General features: G+C 40.6%; 1 protein-coding gene across 2 annotated transcripts; it reads right to left on the bottom strand.

Moving 5' to 3' along the window:
• Window positions 1-906: 906 nt before the first annotated feature.
• On the bottom strand, window positions 907-21,898 carry LOC149311908 (eukaryotic translation initiation factor 3 subunit L). 2 transcript variants are annotated; one of them, XM_089528140.1, is made up of 13 exons: window positions 21,792-21,898; window positions 19,877-19,925; window positions 16,863-17,073; window positions 15,985-16,064; window positions 15,046-15,107; window positions 14,461-14,530; window positions 13,599-13,672; window positions 11,114-11,285; window positions 9,618-9,772; window positions 7,578-7,748; window positions 5,619-6,116; window positions 4,187-4,267; window positions 907-1,816 (listed from the first exon to the last, which is right to left on the bottom strand). In XM_089528140.1, the coding sequence occupies exons 1-13, from the start codon at window positions 21,819-21,821 to the stop codon at window positions 1,778-1,780; spliced, it is 1,692 nt and encodes a 563-aa protein (XP_089384266.1). In that variant the 5' UTR covers window positions 21,822-21,898; the 3' UTR covers window positions 907-1,777. The 2 variants fall into 2 exon arrangements, with proteins under 2 accessions (XP_089384266.1, XP_089384268.1); XM_089528142.1 differs by lacking the exons at window positions 15,985-16,064; window positions 19,877-19,925; window positions 21,792-21,898 and having other exon boundaries at window positions 16,863-17,030.
• Between the last annotated feature and the right edge of the window lie 389 nt (window positions 21,899-22,287).

Genomic DNA, 22,287 nt, shown 5'->3' with positions numbered 1-22,287 from the left:
AAAAATTAATTTTATTGTTGCCACTAGTAAACAATTATAAATTGAAAATTCCTACCAATCTAACATAAGGCAGAGATCTATCTAAGCATCACATTTCAATTCCTGTTGAGTCTTGTCTTAATACATGTTAGAAATTAATGTAGTCATATTCCTTCTTATCTGTTATCATGAAGGCATAGACAGGTGCTGTCAAGGCAATCTTGTCTGAGAATAATCATGCTAGCACTAACGAGGTTGAACAGTCCTAAAACTTGTGTATGTACACCTGTTAGCTGAATGTGAAACATCTTCATTCAGGATTAATTTCTCGCAAATGCCTATGCTCAAGTGTCAATGTGACCCACAAATATTTCTACAGACTGTTAGATGTTTTATGTCTACATTTACATTCAGCTGTATGCTGCAAGCATCCTGCATAAACAATTACCTATCAGATGCATTCAAAAAGAACTGAGAGAAAGTACAAACAGATTCCTCAAATACTAAATATAAGTGAGAGACAAAGATTTGCTCTTTTGCATGATCCCTTAAACAGAGGGGTTTATACTTCTCAAGCAAGTCCTTCACGGCTTGCAGTTTATGCATGAGCTGAGGTCAAGGCACAACTGTTTTGTCAACAGGTGCTAGCATCTTGAGTATGTGAATGAAATTATTTTCCTTAATAGCTTCACATTCTAGATCCCAGCGGGAAAAGATGGAAGGGAACAGGCCTGAACACATTGCTTACTGATATGCTTTTTCAGTAAGCACAATGAGCCTCCCCCACATCTGCCGTCCTTACTCATACAATAGAAACTATCATAGCACATGCTGTGACTACAACAGCTGCTAATTTCTGCAACCCAACATACCTTTATTCAGAAGCCACTTTCCCCATATTCACTACCAAGGAAGTGAGCAAGAGAATGCAGCCTTTTGTTTCTTTTATTTGATAAAGAAGGAACATGAAACAACCCTTGAGTGCTGCTCCACTCTAATGGCACTGTGTGCACACGGCCGTGCCAATGCGGTGACATGAACACTGTGCCACCAATGGGAACAACAGGACTTGAAGCCCCATGGATTTTGCTACCCATGCCAGGTGTGTGTGTCCAGAATGGAACCCCCACAGATAGAAAGAGCCAACTGTATCAATTTTCAGTCACTGGGTTCAATATACATTTAACAAAAAAGGGACTTAGTGGCAGTACTCCACCTATGATTAGTTAGCAATATATAGCTTGAGGTCTGCATAATACACTCAAATGAAGCTGGGTTAAACCCACATGGCATGATAGGAATGTCTAAGAGACATACAGCAGTTTCGCTTCTCTTTAACAGTACACTATACAACATGTCAGATCTTCACAAATAGTAAAGCAACAGTGCAAACTGCACAGATCTACATTTTTATTTCTGAAACTATTATGTATAGGTCATCTTTCAAAGTCGTGGTAAGCAGCTGTATTTTCAGTTCCCTTTTGAGCTCTGGCTGACAGTTATTCCCAAATGTTTCCCACAGAGTGTAAGCAGAGCACCCACAGGGTAAACTAAGTTATCAAACAGAGCTGGCCACTTCTCCCCTGAAGGAACAAATGAATTATAAATTCAGAGACACAGATATATTTCAATCATTTAATTATTTTTTTAGTCTTTTGTATGAATTCAGGCATCTGCTATCCAAGCAACGACTGCAGCAAGCTATAGAAAATTCCAAAATTCTTAGCTCATCCTTTCTCTGGTTCCCCTTGCCCCCTTTACAAAGAGCCAGGCAGCCTGACGACTGATTCAAGGACTTTCAAGGTCTTTGGCCCATCTTCTTCAGCGTGCGGTTCAGCTGGAAGAGAGACAGGCATCTAATTACAAGAGAATTAGTGAGGGGGCAGGGAGAGAACACCCACATACAGCCATACCCTTTTGTGTCACAGCCCCAATTATGCAGGCCCTAATCAAGTGCTTGCATATCTTGCCAGAATGCTGACCTCAGTTATGTGGAGAAATTAAATATGACCGACAGACTCCCTCAACCTAGGTGGAGAGACCTGAGGTCAAATCACAGCACTCAGTGGTAGTCTGCATAATCATACAAGTTACAAAGAATTTAAAGAATATTTCATATAAGATCGGCAGTGATAAGATTCCTTAGAGTTTTATCATTCTCAAGAGATGTTTAGCCATCTTCTGTCCCAAATAAAACCCATAAAGCAAACAAATTCTTTTGACATTCTCAGTTAGGAAAAATGAAAGCTACAATAAAAGAAGTTGCACAAATTCTGCACCTATGGATTCAGGATTCTTTCTCCGAGGCTTTCTGCCTATTAAACAGCTTTTCACAAATGTAAGTAGGACTATCTGCCCTATCCCAACACATCATACAGTCAGACCTTCCCTTAGGCATGGATCCATTCAGGACCACCACCACCCCCACATAAGGGAAAAACCGAGTATGCTCAAGTCCTGTTGGAAGTAATGGGGCTCGTACCCGCAGCATGGCATGCGTACCACAGGTGCACACTCCCTTATTTCTTCCGGGGCATGTCAGCGTTTTTTCCAGCATGGCTTCCAGCATATGCTAAAAGCCACGTAAGGCACGCTTGCATATAACATGGGTGTGCTGTACCTTAAATCATTAACTCAGTGCTACATATTCCCTATTCCTTACGTACAGTACTTCCTTAATATAGCCAGCACTTAAATCTGTAACATTACTGCTGTCTTATGAAATTTTTTTGCATCCTTATTGTTAATAATGACAAAACATACAGTATTCCAGGTCTTCAAGCAGTCACCTTCTCTCCATGGCTAATCAGGAATAGTATAAAAGTGACCAAGCTGACTGGGGTAAAGGAAGGCTAGAGTACTTGATCCAATGACATTACAACCAGCATAGTAACCAAGTGGACTATAGCAGCAGGCAAGTCCATTCTTCTGCAACCAGGATAGAAACTGACTATGAAATCTGGGAGTTGCACTCCAAAGTAGTATTTATTTATTTATTTGGTTACTGAATTTCAACTCCACCTTTCTCCTAAGATGGAATCTTAGGTGACTTCCAGAAGTTTAAAATAAGATTAAATTAAAAATCTTATTTTACAAAATTTAAAAAATAATTTAATGTATTAGAAAACCATACTCAAAACAATTTAAAATATATTTACTAATAGATTAAAAAATAAAATACAGCACACCAATTTACACACACCCTATGGCTATATAATTCCAAACTCTGGAGGAAAATGCAGTTCTCTGTCCTCTGCCAGTCACCATCAGCCCAGTAACACTTTTGCTGATTAGTAATTTTTTTATTATGGAATTATTTTGTAAGGCAGCTCCAGATGATGCCCACTGAGCACTCAGAATGGTAGTCTTATTTTATTTAAGTATTTTTAACTCTATTCTTTAGCTCAAAAGGCTCTCAGAATGGCAAAAAGGGGGCAAAAACAGAGGAAAGAGAGGAAGACATATTTTAAATGTGTTACCTATGGATTTTAATATGTTATATTACGTAACTTCTGGAAGCCACCTTAGGTGATGTCTGTTCTTATAGTTATAATAGTTCTTATAGTTATAATAGTTCTGATAATAACTAGCTGGTACAGAAACAGTTCAAGTAACCAGGGGAAGTAGCTTTAATTGAGGACAGCTAAAGGATTTTAAAAAAGGCTTTTCTTTTCTTCTCTCCCTCTACTCTGCAGTGTCTTCTACTCACAATTCCATGCTCTCTGCTTCATGGTCATGCAACTCAAATAAGAATAAACCTTTTAGATAAAAAGAATTCTATGGCTGTTTTTCACACACAGCTTTTCCATTCCTTCAGGTGGACATATAGTTAGAAAGTGCCCTCTGCAGGAGAGCTGGAGCAAGCACATTAGCAAGGAGACATAAGAGAACTTCTGCTCATACAAAGATGGCAGCAGTGCTATATATTTCTGGAATTTGAGGCAATTATGTTAAAGGGACATCACTTGTCATAACATTTCACATATTCCTGTACAGAAAAATGTGCCCTCCTCCAAATTGGACTAAAACTGTGAAGAAGACAAAAACAGTTTTATACTTGCATTCCATCAGATATTTTGGAAAAAGAACATCAATAAGAAATGAATTTTCTATATTTGTATCTATATCTATCTGTATATCTCCACCCATATGCATCTACACATATATACTGAATAAATCTGTCCTACTTATACAACTGTCAACTTACCTCCTCGAATTTATGGATCTGACGAATGAAGAAATCCCCATAGCGGCGAGCAACTTTTGTATCTGCAATATGAATCATATCCTGCCAAGAGAGAATCAAAGATGAGGGGCTCAGACCTACTAGCAGGGAACTGCTGCAGATTAAATTCACTCTAACCTAGGATTAGGGTGAATTTTCCACAATGCTTTCCTCATACTAAAGCAACAACAACAGTGCATGCATAATCACTGCTTAAGCCATGATGCTGTACATGTATTCAACTATCTCGAGCAACTCACTCTTATTTTAAAAAGAAAGAGGCAGGCAGGACTTCTGAAAGATATTACAATCTCTTGTAGAGATATGTCTCCAATCTGCAGTGCAATTGCAGTTAAGCAGATGAAGACAGAGATTATTTTTATGGTTCATGTGAATATTTGCACTATCCACTGAAAGTACGATGTATTTTCAGGTGAATAGTTGGGGGAAATGGGGCTAATGAAAATAGCTGTATCTGTACCAGGTTTCTAGGGGAGCAAGAGAGAACAGAACTCTCAGGCAAGATTCAGAGAAGCCTGTAGCTTTATTTTTGTTCTTCTTCTTTTCAGTGCTGTAGTTCTATATATGTAATTTTAGTTAGACATAGACTACTTCAAAGGGTGAAGAAATTCTTCTTTTAAACTTTTGGTGGGGTAGAGACCGCCCAAAAAGGGTGGTCTGCCCGCGCCTTGTTTTGCTGTGCAAGTAAGCTGCAGCGGACAAACTGCACGGCTTCCATGCGCAGCAAAAAGAACCCGCAAAAAGCGTGTTCTTTTCCTGGTGCACTTGTGACGCCCAAGTGCACCAATGGTGCACTCGTGATGTCACAAGTGCGCCACGACCCGTCCCGTCAAAATGGCAGCACCCATCTGTACAAGGCGCCGCCATTTGGACATACGGAATATGTGCTAGGGTTACGGGGCATCTGTAAGCGATGCCCCAAGGCAACCCTAGCACGTATTCCTTACGTGCTAAAAGGCCCATCTGTACTGGGCTTTTATTAGAGGTTTATTAACAGAATGAATGACAATCTGTCAGGGAACTTTCAGCTGTGGATTGCATGAATCAGTAGGGTGTTAATTAAATTACTTCAAGGTCCCTACCAACTGTACTATTCTGCAATTCTAGGAAGCTGATGATATGCTAAGATAATGTATCTCTCATGGTTTGTGAAACTATCGGTCATATATGTGTAGCATGCATATGCTGACGTAACTCTCTCACCCCATCCTTACAATTTTAGGGTTAATTTCTATTCTAAGGCATCAGTAAATGAAGAGTGCATTCCTCCTTTAAGATACCAGTGGTGCCAAGAGTCAGGTGTTCTGTGAGCCATACAATGTGACAAGCCTGAATATTGCACATTGCTCATAACAATGAAGAGGAGTGAACTGAATGATATTAGTGGACAGACCTTGTCAATGTAGAAGTCCACCTCAGACGCTGACTGGAACTCCCCATCCAGGGCAGAGATGCCACTTGTCCAGACAAGGTTCTTCATCTTGTGTTTGAAGACCAACAATTGGATGCGGAACTCCTGCTCGGTGAGGTCCAAGAAGCCAGCAAGCTTGGCAACGGGCATGGTGGTGTAGAGCTTGAGGAAACTGCGGATGGTGGACAGTTGAGCTTGCTGCTGGACTTCAGCAGCAAAGACCTTCAGCTGCTGCAGGAAAGGCTCTTTGTGGTAGTTGGGATGCATATTGTCATAGTTGGGAACCACAGGTGATAGGAACTTGGGACAAGCATAGCTGAACAACTCCTCATATACCTGGGGGTCACCCTTTTGCATACGTAGCATTTTGTCTCCATACTTCTCTCGGAGCTGCAGGTGAATGCTTTCATCTATGCGCATAGGGTACATAGTGAGAGCAATGGCCAAAAGAGCATGCATCTGCTCATTTTGCTTGTTAATCTGCAAGACAGCAAGTGATCTCATTAGGAACATGCAATTCCGAATACTTGGATGGCACATGAAAACAAATTCAGCATCATAGCAAGATCAAGCAACTCCAATCTTAATTTCATTCTTACTTCTGCCACAAGTTCACAGGTAGTCTGACACTCTGCCTGAATTTTCAGAATTAAAATGAAGACATGAGCCACCACACTCTATGGATGTAGACAGAAGTATAAGACCAGTCCTGTATTTCTATGGTACAAGGCCTAGCCACTCTTGATGTGACTATTGGTTTAATGTAATACTGGAAATGTCAACAAAAACTTGGAATAATATTATTATGGCAGCTACACAAGCTGCTAACCTTGAGACTACAAGTTGCAAAATGGAGATAATATTAATACTACCCTATTATGCAGTTTACCATAACATACATTAAATGCTTAACAGCAGTACTGATATCATTCACCTGTCCTCAGTATTAATTCATTTGCTCCTTCAAGAACAATTCTGTACCCCAAGTGCCCCAAAGACACAACTTGCCATGTTCTTTGAGAAATGAGCTTTAAAAGCAGCCCTACAAGAAAATAGGATCGAAGACAGTTTTGTAAAACTAGAAGCAGTAGGATTCTATGGGAAAAATGATGGATTTTATACCATTGCATTTTTGCCAATATAACATGTTGCTAATACAGTTGCCCCTCCAAGTCTGCGAACTTGAGATCTGTGGACTTGAAAATCAATGGAGGGGTGACTGTCATTAACGCCAATGGGGCGCACACCTGTGACATGCACTCCACATGCACATGCCCCATTCAAGCCTAGGGCTTGAATATGCGCAAGCTTTGGAACTCACGAGGGGTCCAGAATGGATCCCCTCCAAGTGCCAACTGTATATCTTAGTGGCAAAGTACACCAGGCTCCAAAGAGGAGACTCACTACATTAATAAACAGGACAAATGTTTGGTCAGCTCAGAAATAAGAATTAGAGCCAACTTTGAAATTATATAACTACAGTGAAAAGCAGAGCAACATAAAAGCAGATCAGAGGAGAAGAGACACAAGGTCAAATTAGCAAAAAAGAAGGTCGAAGATTGAATTCTATCATATCTGGGACAGACTATATGAGGCCAGGAAGAAACTTGCTTCTAGAAAATGTGATCAGTTACATTTTGGATGAGTTTGATGTGGGAGCTTAGAAGGTCAGTTAAGCCTGTAGATGGAAAAGGATTAACCTGAGTACTACTTAATATATTCATATGTAACAATCTGGAAGAAACAAACGGGTGTATTTCTACACAGGCTTGCATCAATACAAGTCCAGGTCACTGCTTCTGAGTAGACACAGACAGGACTGACCAGTATGTTCCAAAGGAAGAAACCAGCAGTGTTAACAAAGTAGTTAGAAACAGAAAGCTTTGCAAAGAGAGGTGTTCAAGCATTATATAGGAGGAAAATGAATTTAATGCTTCTTACCATCTCATATTTGTATGTTGTCCTCTGAAACATGCTCTTGGTTCTCTGAATATACAGGAGGATATTGGCAAAGACACGAATGGCATCTTGGTAGCGTCGCATCATGAGGTATGCAAAACCCACATAGTAGTAGGTAGTGACCTGACATTCTGGCACTCGTGAATACATACTCTGGGAAGAGAAGGAGAAAGATTGCAAGAAGGCAAGATTCTTTTCACAGTCATGAAACAATCAAACAATGATTGAGAACAGCTCCCCCCCTCAAAATATATTATGGAAGGATCTTGCTCCAAGTTCCTTTTATTAGAAAGGGCAGATTCACAAGATCGGGACTTTTTTGATGGTCACCTTGAAGTAATGTGACAGAGGACTTCTGTATCTTTTCAAACCAGAATTACAATACAATATACCATTTTATCCTAACTGCTTCCAACGGCAGACATATTAGCCTGTCCCAGCAATACAGTAGGTCTAGAGTTGGTTAGAGACCGATTCCAACAATATCTGGAGGGCGGCCCATTCCCTATCCCTGTAATAAAAAGCCCTGTGACAGAACATAGGCAGGAAAAAGTGGCTCAATCCTGCTTTTTCCAAAAGTGACTTGACAGCCCACTGCCCACATAGCTTGTTCCCAAGATGGGCTGAACACCCACAGGCAGTCTGAACAGCATGGTGTTAAGCCATGACACTTGGTAATTTTTTTATTGCCTCTCCATCATGCATGCACACTGTGGTACAAACACGCTGCCTGTGACCTCCAAGTACCTCCTGCATCCGCCCAGATTTCATGACCACCCCTTCAATCAGCCACACAGTCACATGTGCAATGTTCTGCCCATACAGGGCATCAGTGCACCGGTGTGCAAGTGATACATTGTGCTTTGCCAATTATGGAGGCCCCTCTCAATACAATCCCCTTCATCCCATACCCCCCACTGGACTGTCTGGTTTGTGTGTATTGTAATTACATCCATTGGAAGTGTTGCACTTTCATTTATTTGCTTTGCAGCTCTGCATTGGCGCCAAGCTGTTTATACGCATGCACAAAATTGCACATTTTCAGAACTAAGTTGGAGTCCCACGGCTTCTTTTTGTTCTGTTTTTTAGCTCCAGAGTGCAACTTTGTTCCGCTTTCCTCGCTTTGGAGGCATGCACCATATAAACGCCCTGCCTTCAAAAGGAGCTGGAAACTGCTTTATTTTGCCCATCTGTTTCACCCCTCTGGCATACTTAAACTATTAGTCTGGGAAGTAACAGCAAATTATCATGCTCTAGTTTCATGGTGTGTATTTTAAGCTCCTATAGTCATAATGTAAAGGCACATTCGGTTGTCTCAATGCTAACTTGTTTGTATAGACACAATCTTCACGTTTTATTTTAAATGGGATGTCCAATGTTTATGGGTTTGTGGTTGTTGTTTTTTAAAAAAGAATAACATGGCAGTGAGGATAAAAACATAGTAGGATAGCTAAAAGGTAGCATGTGAAATTAAGTCATATTTCTAGGCTGACCTCTCCAGAAAAGACATGACTTTGATCCTCTAAATGACATCAATGAAGACAAAAATGGCATCACTGAGGATATCAATGGATGAACTAGCACTTAGGTTCTTGAGAATACAAACTATATATAGGAAAGGAAACAATGGGACAAGACAGAAGCTGTCCTAAAACAGCAGAGCCTTTGAAGAAACTCTTTGGATATTTATGAATACCTCTATATAGTACAGATAGTTAGAATTCTAAAGTAACCAAATTTCTGAGCTACACCTCAAATTATGTATACAACTGTATGAAATGACCATGTACAGTATCCACTCATCGTACAATGAACCTCTATGCAGAACTCTTAATTGCAGGATCAAAGGAGGTATATGGCATGCATGATAGCGAAGGAAGAACTATGTCAGGACTTCATCAGCTGCCCAGTTCTTTTTAAATACTCAAGGACGAAATACTAAATCTTTTTTTAAAAAATACTCCAGAACAGAGAAAGCTTACTTATAAAGATGTTCTCTGTTAACACTATAGCAGCTGTTACCTTCTTGTTAAGCTCAATGTTTTCCAGGACCTTGATGGCTTGGTAATAATCACCCAACAGCGAATGGAGGCGCAGCAGACCCACAAGACTGAAATAGCCCAACATCTTGTAGAGTGAATGGCGGCCATACTCTCCAGCCACACTCTCAGGATCACCTAGTGAGAGGAAAGAGAGAAGAATGAAAGGATCACAATGCAATCTACCAGAGAATAGGGGGGAAAATTGCAATGTGTTATCTTGGTCAGACTCATGTCAGTTAGACTTCCCATACAGAACCAGCTATTGGATAATAGTTTAACTAGACTGCAACATCAAGAATTCAAAGTATAATAACAGGAATTTTCTCAGAGTTTAAGATACTACTATTTTTATTATAGCACTGAACGAATACTGTGGAGGACATCGTAACATTTCAAGTAACTGCTACCCTCTGCTTTTGACCTTGCAGTTACAACATCTATTAGTACTATGAGAATGAAAGACTCTGCTTGATCATACTCCTTTGGACATGCACAATTAAAGAACAGCTTATTCTATGTTTTACACAGATACAATAGTTTGAATTAGGCTTATTTTTAAGTATACAAACAATCTAAGGCTATAGTCCTAATGTCATTTAATAATGGTCCAAAACACACTGCAGAAATAATCCAGTTTCAGACCACTTTAACTGCTGTGGCTCAGTGCTACAGAATCCTGGGAATTGTAGTTTATTGTGGCACCAAAGCTCTCTGAAAGAGAAGGCTAAATATCTCACAAAACTACAGTTCCTAGAATTCCCTAGCATTGGGCCAAGGCAGTTAAAGCAGTCTCAAACTGGATTATTTCTGCAGTGTGTTCCGAACCAATGTCTCATTGAACACAGTAAAACTTATTTCTTAGGAAATATTACTTAGGAAATACTATTACCTGGATGGAACTAACCCACAATACTTGATCTTGAACATACATTTAATACAATCATAATACAGTGTTTCTTACAAATTGAGCCAAGCGTAAACTATGAAAGACGCCACAATAAACCACAACCATTAATGCTATTTGTTGAAAAACACACAACTCTTTAATAGAGAACTTGCAATCTCTTGAAGCCTGTTTATCAAACCATTTCCTGTATTGCTATGTACTGTATATGCATTATCCTACTTGAGAGTATGTATTTTCCCTGGAAAATGATTAACCATCCATTATGAAGCCAAGCCCTCCCTCCAGTCCATCTGCCTTGGTCCAGGCCTTGGAGGTAGAGAGGAACTGCTGGACCTCTTACCCTTTCCCTCCACCACTCCCTTCTCCTTCTGTCATGTCTTTTTAGATTGTAAGCCCGAGGGCAGGGAACCGTCTAACTAAAAAGATTGCATGTACAGCGCTGTGTAAGTTTACAGTGCTTCATAAATAAAGGTTAATAATAATAATAATAATAATAATACTGTCAAGAAGGAATTGGGGAAATAAGATTACTTCTTGTTTACAAAGACCCATCTTCTTTTCCTCCTTACCTCCACTAGTATAAACCTCTAGCTGGCGATTGATGTTAGATTTGTCAACCAGGGAGTGCAACACATTGAGAACACCATGGACATTCCAGATCTTGGGGTTTGAACGCAAAAAATTAATTTCTTCCTCAGACTTCTTGGCTGTCTTGCAGCGATACTGGCTGAAGGACTGGAACTGTGTCAGGAGAAAAGGAAGATGGCAGAGAAAATTGGTCATTTATATGTGTACCTTGAATATTTTGCATACTGAAGTCTTACATAACTAATGAATGCGAATTAGGATAAGAATGGGTGGGGAGGGCCATTTATTAATGTATGTGCTAAAGATCTCCCTATATAGTGGCCCCTTGGTATTTGCTTGGGTTTGCTTCTAGGACCTCTGGTAGTTACCAAAATCCATGGATGCTCAAGTTCCATTATATATAATGGCATAGTGAAATGGTGTCCCTTACATAAAATCAAGGTTTGCTTTCTATCTTTTTGAATATTTTCAAGCTATGGATGCTCAAATCCTCAGATAAAGAATCCGTGGATATAAAGGGTACACTGTTAATCACAAAAAGGGCATCTTAAAGGTTAAGGTATTTGTACTAGAAAACTTGACGAAGTTTCCTAATGTTAACAATGGCCCAAAATACACTGTAGAAATATTCCCATTTGAAACTGCTTTAACTGCCCTAGCTCAATGCTAGATAATTCTGGGAACCATAGTTTTGTGAGACATTTAGCATTCTCTGTCAGACAGCTCTGGTGCCATAATAAATTATAATGTTCAGGATTCCCTAGCACTGAGCAGGGGCAGTTAAAGTGGTCTCAAATGGGATTATTTGTGCAGTGTGTTTTGGACCTATATGTCTAACTGCAGCAATAAAAATTTGTCAGGGAAAGAAAACATCAGCTTAAGATGAACAGAAATCAAAACTTGAAGAAACTACTTGCAACAGGGAAGTAATCTTCAGTCCATCCATATTAAACATCTCCAAAATAATAGATTTTCTGTTCAGTACATTCATATTCTATCTAGATTAGATCAAGGAAAAGCTAGACTGCAACCCTATACCAACTGACAAAAAAGTAAACCCAATGCCTCAATGAAACTTACTCTCAGGTAAACGTGCATAAGATTGTAACTTGTCTTCCTCAATCTGGTGCCCTCTCTCTTCACTAGACTGAAACTTCAGTCCAATTGAATTGTTGCCCTATTTATAGATGTCTGAGAAGTATGCTGAAAGCCAGGTAGCAAAGGATAAAAGTCCTAAGCTCAAGATGATTGATTCCCCAATAAGAGATGTAAAATTTCTGGAAATTTTGAACCCATGAGAAAGCTTTTTCCCCCAGACAAAATCAGACATTTTGGAAAAATTTTAAGAAGTGTTATTAGCATCCTTTACAGATTGAAATTCACTGTGTTACTTTAGGAATATAAGATATATAATGATACAATTTTGTTTGCATCATTATATATCTTATATTCCTAAATAAATGTATGATAAAAGATAAATGTATCATATCTATTAAAATTACAGTCCATTTGTTCAACTTTTCAGTCAAACAATAGCTACAAACTGAATTCTGATTTAAAAAAATTGGGTGCAAATAGAGCTACAAGGTCCTGAACTGTAATATCTATGGTTTTGGCACTTTATTTGGAGCAAGCACAAAATCAAAACAAGAGGAAAGAATCAATGCTAATATAACAGATAAAATTGTTTTGTTGCCTTTAGTTTTCCATCGTGTCAGGAAAACAAAAAGCTTTTACTCCTTAAAAAATAATTGAGGAGAGGCTACCAAAACCAGAAATTGAAATCAGATACTGCACATAAAAAATCTTCTTGTTGTATAGCTTCTAGAAATATTTTTGGGGAAGTGAATATAGACTCACTTCCTTTAAACATTTTATTCCTCACTCTGAAATAAAATTCTCCAAAATACAGTTTTAATTGAACTTCTTTTTCAATTTTCAATTTTTCTGGTAGAAAAAAAAACTTCAAAAATACTTTCCCCCCTAAATTTTTCTGTTATAGGCCAGGTTGTCAAATCTCTATCTCAACCTATTTTGAAGGCTTCTACATATACTATCAGCATGAATGTCAAGATGGTGCTATAAATTTTTTAAAAACCTTTCTTCCCCTTAGGGTTGCCATAAGTCAGAAATGACTTGAAAGTGCACAACAACAACGTTTAACTTTTTTAAAAGGAGGATACTGGATAATAATAATAATAATTTGTTTTATTTATATACCACTATTCCAAAGATCATAGCGATGAACAGCAAGTAAGCTATTTAGCAAGTAAGCTAATTTGCCCCCAACAGTCTGGGTACTCATTTTAGCGACCTCAGAAGGATGCAAGCCCGAGTCGAGCTTGGGCCCTTTTTTTGGTCTTGAACTCGCAACCTTGTGGTTTCGAGTGAATGGCTGCAGTACAGGCATTTAACCACTGCACCACCAGGGCTCCTAGGTATAACCTCAGCAATAACCCAGTGTACCTGATATATGAATTCATCAATAATATCCCAGAGCCATTGGTTGGGCAGTTCCAAAGGAGCTGGGCCATCTGCATCTAAAGGAATACATTGACAAGAAATTTATAATGTTAGAACAGAGGTGGGAAACCTCGGGCACTGGGGCCAAATCTGTATCAGTACCTAATGATAAATCAATAATAATACTATTAGTTCATTATTTTAATGCTGGGTTTAGAATAAATACCCTTCAGCATACAAAGATTATTATGTCTAGAATGCTTACTACTATTATATTATTAATTGGCATTATCTCTTATCTTTCCCCTGAAGTTACTTAGGAAAAAACATGGCTAAACAACTAAAAAAACCTTGCTTTTAATAATACAAGTTACAAATTCAAATTGGAATATTAAGAAAAATAATTCTGTACAGAGAGAAAAGAAATGGATTTTTAAATTATATGACAACATAAGCAAAGCAGCTGTCAGGCAATAAAATGTCCCAAAGGTAAGGAACAAATCAAGGCGATAGAACTGGGAAGCTAAATTCATTAAATGTCACTCCTAGGACACACATACAGTGGAACCTTATTATATGCAAGGGATCCGTTTCGGATCCCTCCGCGTATAAAAAAATCCACCTATGCTCGAGCCCCATTGTTTCCAATGGGGCTTGTGCGCGGCGGCGCGGCGGCGCGCGAGGCGCAACGGGTGCGCACACCCATTCAATTGAATGGGACACGCCGCCCCTTCCGCCCCTTCCGCCCCGGCGGCTTTGAGCGCCTATGCTCAAAGCCGCCTATAAAAAGGCAGCGTACGCGGAGGCTCCACTGTAGTTATTTTCACATCAATATATATTACAAATAATAATTCTAGGTACTTACTGAGAATATAGTTGAATAGACTGCAGTAATTGTAGTAAGACTCAAATCTCTGTTCCAAAGATGGACCACCCTGCAATAAAACAAAAAGTGTGATTACGGTAAACAAGCTTAGTTGTTCAGCTGACTAGGGGCCCAGAACAGACCAGCAGCTTTAAACGGCTTCAAGCCGGCTTGGAGCATGACGTTTACCTGTGCCATGTCCCTAAGTTGTGTTGGCGATTACATGCCAGGCGGCTTCAGGGCAACTTGGGGGCGTTTAGATGCCACACATCGCCAAGCCAGCTGGAAGCCAGCTGAAGCTGTGATGGGTCAGCTTCAATCCACCCTAAATAGGAGCAGCTCTTTGCAGCTCCTGTTTGTGTCGGATTATGGCTGGATTCGAGCTGTGGAGTGCAGTTTCTGCGGCCCCAATCCAGCTTTGTTGGGGCAGCTTGAAGCCCCCCCTTTGAGGCGGCTTGTTTCGCCCCTGGGTTTCAAAAGAATGAATATCTGACATATGGGTATCCCCTAATGAAGGCAAATCCAAAGTTCCAATGCAGGCAAAATAACTCTTGTTTCTATCAGGGATAACCTAAAGATACTCACGCTAACTTTTGCATAGATGTGTCTGTAATACAGTTCCTTGTATAAAATAAGAAAAACAGCATCTACAGGAAAGGAAGAGAAATTTACTTCATTTTAATTGCCAGCAAGCCATCTTTTCAATGAGTTCTCCAAGGTGGTTGACATACTTTATAGTGAGGTGAGCAAGATCTGGAGGGCACACACAACTCTAATGGAGCTAAGAGGGCCTCACTTGTCCCCATTCAACTGTGCACCCCCCCCCCCAAAAAAAAGGCCTTTAAACCCTCTAAGGGCTATGAGGGCAATTTCACCATGTTTTCACTCCATCATCTGAGTTTTAAGGGCTGTACAGACCACCCCTGAAGGGGCACGCTGCAGCCACCTCCATCTTTGCCAGATTGGGGCTGTGGCAACCACATGCTGCAGCTCCGCTCTGACCTTTCTGTGGCGCAAAAAGGAGCCACAAAAAGGGTCACAGCTTTATGGTGCTCCTTTGGCACTGTGTCATGTAGAACGCAGTACCAGAGGAGTGCTGTGATGTCAGCACATGCCCTGTTCATGCTCGCACACACACACACCATTCAAGCCTATGGGCTTGAATATTGGCAAGTTTCCATTTTTGTGAGGGGGGGGAGACGGATCCCATCAAAACGGAGGGGAGGGCCAAGTGTGTGTGTGTGTGTGTGTGTGTAATAGCAAATCACAAATAGGCAAATATTTTCATGTAGTGCCAGATGGATAAGTTCTGTACTAAAAGGAATCTCTCTCATTGGACTACCTTTCATTTCAAAACAAACATTCATTAGCTGTGCAACCTCCTTCAGCCCAATTAAAACAACAGCAACTCCATACTAAAACCAAGCAATTTTTGGCTCACCTAAGATACAGGCCACCACAAATTTCCTTAAGGCAAGCAGTGTTTTGTCAGCTTGCCAGAGAAGAAAAACAGAAGATACTTACCATTTCCAACTTGTGATGCAATCGCCTCTGCCTCTGGCCATGGTGTATTTTTAAAGAATCTTTCTGTCAGTTTGGTCCAGCTACAATACACAAAAAGTTGACATGACAGGTCAAAATATACCCAAGGACAGTAGACATTAATTCTATCTTATTGTTGTCGTGTCCCTTCAAGTCAATTCCAACCTATGGTGACTTTAACACAACCCTATCATGGAGTTTTCTTGGTAAGATTTGTTCAGAAGAGGTTTGCCACTGCCTTCCCCTGAGGCTGAGAGAGTGTGACTTGCGCAAGGGCAACTACTGGGTTTCATGGCCGAGCTGGGATTTAAATTCTGGTCTCCAGAATCACAGTCCAACACTCAAACCACTACACCACACTGACTCTTAACTCTATCTACTGCATCTCATGTTAGCTTCTCCTACTTTTTAATCAAGACAACTTAAGTAAGGTTCACTCATTTTCTGGAAGGAAGAAGTCTTCCATTTAATCAGCAGTTCAGCTGATTTACTTTTATGCATATATTTTTAAAAAACAAACAGAAGAGCTCTCTTCAGAATGGAGTGAGGAAAACAAACTCCCCCCCCCCCCCCCCCAGAAAGACCCTAATTCAGTCCCTGACACTACCAATGAGGAACTCTGATAGCTTGGCTTAAAAGAATGTTCGCTAGAGATCTGATTGCTTAATGGTAAAGAGAACTAGACTCAGTAGACCAACCAGGCACTTTCTTACCAAATCCGCAACTACTTCCTAAGTTAATTAATAAATAAATAGTTATGGATCTCTCAACCATTTTGCAATTTCTCTCTAGAGTCAATACCACAAATTGAATGGCATAAGGAAGTCCTAACATCTACTGTGAGAAAAATAAAACCATACCTGTTTTCATAGATGTCCTGGATTTCATATACCTTCTGGTCAATGACATCACTTGATACACGACTGGCCTGCAGCTCATACACTTTCTGGTCAATCAGATCAGACACAGTTTTATGGAAGTATTGGATGAAGTTTTTTATCACCTCAGGAATCACTTGATAGGTTTGTTGTTCATATTGTCGTTCATATGCTAAATCCTGTTTGGGATCTCCTGTGAGATACAGCCACGATATTAAAAAACAAAATGTGAAGGCATAAAACATGTACGGTTTGCATCCCAACCTTAGAAGCCCTATTTTTCTCTATCAGTACCTATTTTATATATTTAATTCTCCCCAAGTTTTCATACATGTTACTACGGAAAATATTAAATCCCAAGAACAAGCAATAAAAAAGGGTATAAATTATTTATTTTAATTTGGGGTCATTAAGTTTAGTAAAGTAAGAGGTTCTCAGCTTCAATACGCACCCCATGAAAACAGCTGAAGTACTAGTGACACATGTAACACTTTGCAAGAATACAACCCAGCTCCCTGATCATGAGTCGTTTAATCAAAATTTCTTAGTTCTGGGTTCCAAACAGTTGTTTTTTGTATCTTCCTATTGCTTACTACAAACAAAAGGTGGCAACATAAGGAGAAGCAAAATAACTGGTTAGAACTTTCTACAAAGTTGCCAAATTCAATACAAAACAATGCTCATTTCTTTAAGAGTAAACTGAAGTTTCCAGAGCTGCTGAAACAGTAGATCAGTTCTGGAGAGCGGCACCAGCCTTCCTTTATTAAATCCAGCCACTTCAGCTGCTGTATAGTGCACAAGAAAGAGTTGGAGTGCTATTTTACTAGGCTTGCCAGATTGAAAACTGACAAGAGCTCCTGTACCTTTAATGACAGCACAGCCATGGACATTTCAGCAGGTGCTGCTTGCCATGTAAGCAAGGGAAAAACAAGACTTGTTGATGCTTCAGAGAGATTCCAGTGAGAGAGGTTGTGTTTAAAGTAAGGAAGTTAAACCAAAAGATACTGTGATCTGTCATGTGATGGATTTTTCCTGTCACAATGCTGAACACAAACAACCTTATAAAAAATACTATTTCAGTTGATTCCTTAATAAAAGTTATAGTTGCTGACACATACTTATACACATACAGATGGTAAAAGGGTGGAAATAGGGCAAGGTGTTAGTGACCACGTACCTTATGAGATTGGAAGGCGGAATCAACCTAGATCTTAAAGAAGGTCCCATTGTATAGGAAAAAAATATTATGTCTTAGCACCACCATTAAAACAACATGGGATCTCACCAGTTTTCACTCTGGCCATCCTATATTATAATCAGAAGAAGACTAGGAATAGGAAGTGCAGCCATGAAAGAGTTAGAAAAGATCCTAAAGACTAAGATATAAAGTGCATCCTTGGAATCTGCTAGGGTTTGGTACCATTGTGGATACCATAATACACAGATGCTCAAGCCCTATTAAATATAATGGCGTAGTAAAATTATGTGCTTTATATCAAATGGCAAAATCAAGGTTTCCTTTTTGGAATTTATATATTTTAAAAATATATTTTCAAGCCATGAGTGCTTGCACCCATGGATACGGAAGGCAAACTATACAACTGAGCACTAAACTTAGAATCGTCCAAGCCGTTGTATTTTCCATCATCATGCATGGATATGAGAGCTGGACAGTGAAGAAACCAGGCAGGAAGAAAATTAACTAATTTGAGATGCGGTGTTGGAGAAGAGTACTGGAAGTACCATGGACAGCCAAATAAGAGAAACAAATGGGTCCTTGAACAGATCAGGCCTGAAATCTCTGTGGAAGCCAAGATGACAAAACTGAGGCTGTCATACTTTGACCACTTCAGAAGAAAGCACGACAGGAAAAGATAATAATGCTAGGAAAGATAGCGGGTAGGAGAAAGTGAGGAAGGCCACACACCAGAGGGCTAGACTCAATCAGGGAGGTCATGGGTCTGAATCTGCAAGAACTAAACAAAGCAGTGGAAGATAGGGGATCTTGGAGGTGTCTCACTCACAGGATTGATATGAGTCAGGGTCAACTCAAGAGCAGCTAACAACAATCAACAAACCCTACACTTTACCCCTTGATTACTATGTGTCCTATTGAATGGCCAAGTACATCAAATTAGCTTTCGATAAAAAGAGAAACTTTTCAATTGTCTAGTGAGAAGACATAATCTGTATCCTATTTTGTATGTTTTATAATTAACTTAACTATCCCATTTTAATTATGTTTTAATATGGGACCAGACTGTTTTATGGTTGTATGGAAAAGCCTTGTTGGCTAACATAGAATAAACTTGAATGCCCCTTGAGGAAAACTACCCCTGGACAGTTGCTGTTGTTAACTGCCCTCAAATCGATCTCGACCCATGGCAACCTCTTGGATAAGACAGCTCCAAGACTCCAAGACCTCCACTATTATGCTTAATTTTATGTAAATTCATACCTATGACCTCTTTTATAGTCCATCTATCTGACATGCGGTCTTTCTCTCTTCCTGCTTCACTCCACCTCTCTTAGCATTATTGTTTTTTTTCCATTGAGTCCTCTCTTCTCATGATGTGGCTGAAGTATAACAGCCTCAGTTTAACCATCAGAAAGTTCAGTGTTGATCTGTTCGAGGACTCATTTGTCTGTCTTTTTGGCCACCTATGGTATCCTCAGCACTTTTCTCCAGCACCACATCTGGAATGAAGTGATTTTCTTCCTATCCACTTTCTTAACCATTCAGCAATTCCATACATGGTGAAAGAGAAAACAATGGCTTAAACGATCCTAACTTTTATGCTCATCTGTATATCTTTACACTTTGGGATCTTATCCAATTCTTTCACAGCTGCCCTCCCCATTCTTAATCTTCTTCTGATTTCTTGAAGTCTTTCTTCTGCTCTATGTTTGATCCCAGGTATGAGAACTCTTTTTCTGTTTTCTATTTCCTCATTGCCTAAATAGTACTGCGATCAAAAATGGAAGGAAGGACTCACCAGTGTGCATATCATAGTCCCCTGGATAAGTATAAGGATCATAGGTGCCCTGGAAAGATAGAAAGAGAGAAGTTCACTGTGTATGCCCTCAGCACAGGCTTAGTAGCCTTTCAGGCTAGAAAGCAGGCAGGCAAGCTGCTTTCTGGCAGTGTTATTCAAACAGTTTTCAAATTATGAATTGTAACTGATCCTTTTTTGGTGTGAACTGTTTTATTGCATGCAGATCTCATTTCTCCTTTTAATTGATAAAACACATCAGTTAAAACACACATCAGTTTAAAGGGGCAAATAAGATGTACACACATTAGAACGATCTATGTCTGATGTCGTTGCTTAATTATTGTTGTTCCCTGTCTTGATCCATGGGCAGAAAAATAGTATTATTATTATTACTATTATTGTAGAGAAATCTTGTAGCACCTTTGAGACTATTTCTGCAGTGTGTTTTGGATCTTGCGTCTACTTCCTCAGACCAAATGCCCTCCCTGTCTGTGCCGAGGGGGGGGGTAGTAGTTATAAACTCTTGGATTGAGACTTTGATCCAGGTTCCAGCCTTCATTGGCTGAATCCGCACTGCAAAAATAATCAGGTTTGACACCACTTGAACTGCCATGTCTCAAGGCTATGGCATCCTGGGGATGGTAGTTTGTTGTGGCATCAGAGCTCACTCTGGTGCCACAACAAATGACCATTCCCAGAATGCCACAGACCTGAGCCAAGGCAGTTCAAGGTTTCAAAACACACTGCAGAAATAATCCAGGTTGACCCCACTTTAACTGCCTTGGCTCAATGCTAGGGAATTCTGGGGATTATAGTTTTGTGAGGCATTTAGCCTTCTGTCAGAGAGCTCTGGTGTCACAATAAACTACAATTCCCAGGACCCCCTAGCAATGAGCCAGGGAAGTTCAAGCAGTCTCAAACTAGATGATTTCTGCAGTGTATTTTGGATACAAGCAGTGTCGAACCAGGTTATTTCTGCAGCCCTTGAGCAATTCAATTCATTGGGTAACCTTGAGCCAATTTCTCCCTCCTTCCTTCCTTCCCTCTCTCTCTCTCTCTCTCTTTCAGTCTGACCTACCTAAATGCAGCTGAGGAAGCAGACTGTAGTCTACGAAAGCTCATGCTGCCAACTTATTTCTTCCATTGAGTCCCAAAGATGCTACAAGACTCTCTCTACAATGATAGTAATTATTATTAAATCCAAATGCATCTCAAGAAGTAGACTGAAGTCTAGGGATGCTCAGGCTGCCAACTTCTTTCCTTCAGTGAGTCTCAAAGGTGCGACAAGACTCTCTACATACTGAGTTGGAAGATGGCAGCTGCATTGGGAATGTACCTCAGGAAGTAGATTAAAATCTAGGAACGCTTAGCTAGTCTCAAAGGTGCTACAAGATCCCTCTCCGCACTGATTCTACAGACGAACACGGCTATATCTAGCTTGTTTTCTGCTGCTCCAGAGACTCGGACCCAGAGCAATGGATGCAAGCTCCAGGAAAAGAGGAACTTCCTGACAGAAAGGGCTGTTTGACAGTGGAACAGACTCCTTCCTCGGAGTGTAGTGGAGTCTCCTTCTTCGGAGGTCTTTAAGCAGAGGCTGCATGGCCATCTGTCAATGGGGATGATGCTTTGAAAGAGAGTTCCTGCATGGCAGAATAAAGGGGTTGGACTGGGTGGCCCATGCGATTGTATGATTCTATTGTTGTTGTCGTCGTGGCTGTTGTTATTTCCTCCTTCGCCCTCGCCTTCCTGCTTCGCCCCACAACAAAACCCTAGAGCAGCAGCAGCAGCAGCAGCAGCAGCGCCATCCTCCCTATCAAGAGGCCAGGGGCACGTGGCTCCTGCTCCATGCCTGGCCCGGATCCCAGCCCCCGCCCAGCCCCGCGGGAGAGCGAAGGAGAGCCGAGGCCAGGGGTACCTCGTCGTAGTCTTCCATCCCGTAGGACATGGCGGGCCTCCAGGCGAGAGGGAGAACGACCGGAGCACCAGACTGGCAGGCGAGGGCTTTGAAGGAAAAGGAACGACTTCCGGTGAACACCTTGACGTCACTTCCGGTACAAACCGGAAGCCGGTGAGAACACTCTTCGTTATCAATATGGGTCACAGACTTGGGTCCGCCAAGGATTTTTTTAGACTTCAACTCCCAGAATTCCTGATAATTTGGCAAGATGGCTGGGGCTTCTGGGAGTTGAAGTCCAAAACATGAGGAGAATCACTGCGGCTTAGTATTACTATAGACACCGTGTTGTTGTTGTTGTTGTGTGCCCTTGACGTCGCTTTTGGAGGACCTACTGCAGGGTTTCCGCGGCCAGATTTGCTCAGAGGCGGTTTGGCCCTTGCCTTTCCCTGAGGCGGAGAGAGTGTGCCTCCTCCTCGCCCCAATGGCAGAGAAGAGGGAGGAGCGCCGTCGAAGG

This window comes from Sceloporus occidentalis, unplaced genomic scaffold (genome assembly GCF_023333645.1).
Source record: "Sceloporus occidentalis isolate IW3139 unplaced genomic scaffold, rSceOcc1.0.p SCAF_5, whole genome shotgun sequence".
NCBI lineage: Eukaryota > Metazoa > Chordata > Lepidosauria > Squamata > Phrynosomatidae > Sceloporus > Sceloporus occidentalis.
This window is presented reverse-complemented; position numbering and strand designations above follow the sequence as displayed.

Bases quoted from the DNA above. Each gene is read 5' to 3' on its own strand.
- LOC149311908 (XM_089528140.1), bottom strand. From the start codon at position 21,821: ATGTCCTACGGGATGGAAGACTACGACGAG. The intron at 14,531-15,045 runs GTGAGTATCTTT...GTTTTATTGCAG, and splicing joins ACATCTATGCAAAAGTTAGC to GGTGGTCCATCTTTGGAACA. The intron at 9,773-11,113 runs GTAAGGAGGAAA...TCCTCTCACTAG, and splicing joins AGAGGTTTATACTAGTGGAG to GTGATCCTGAGAGTGTGGCT.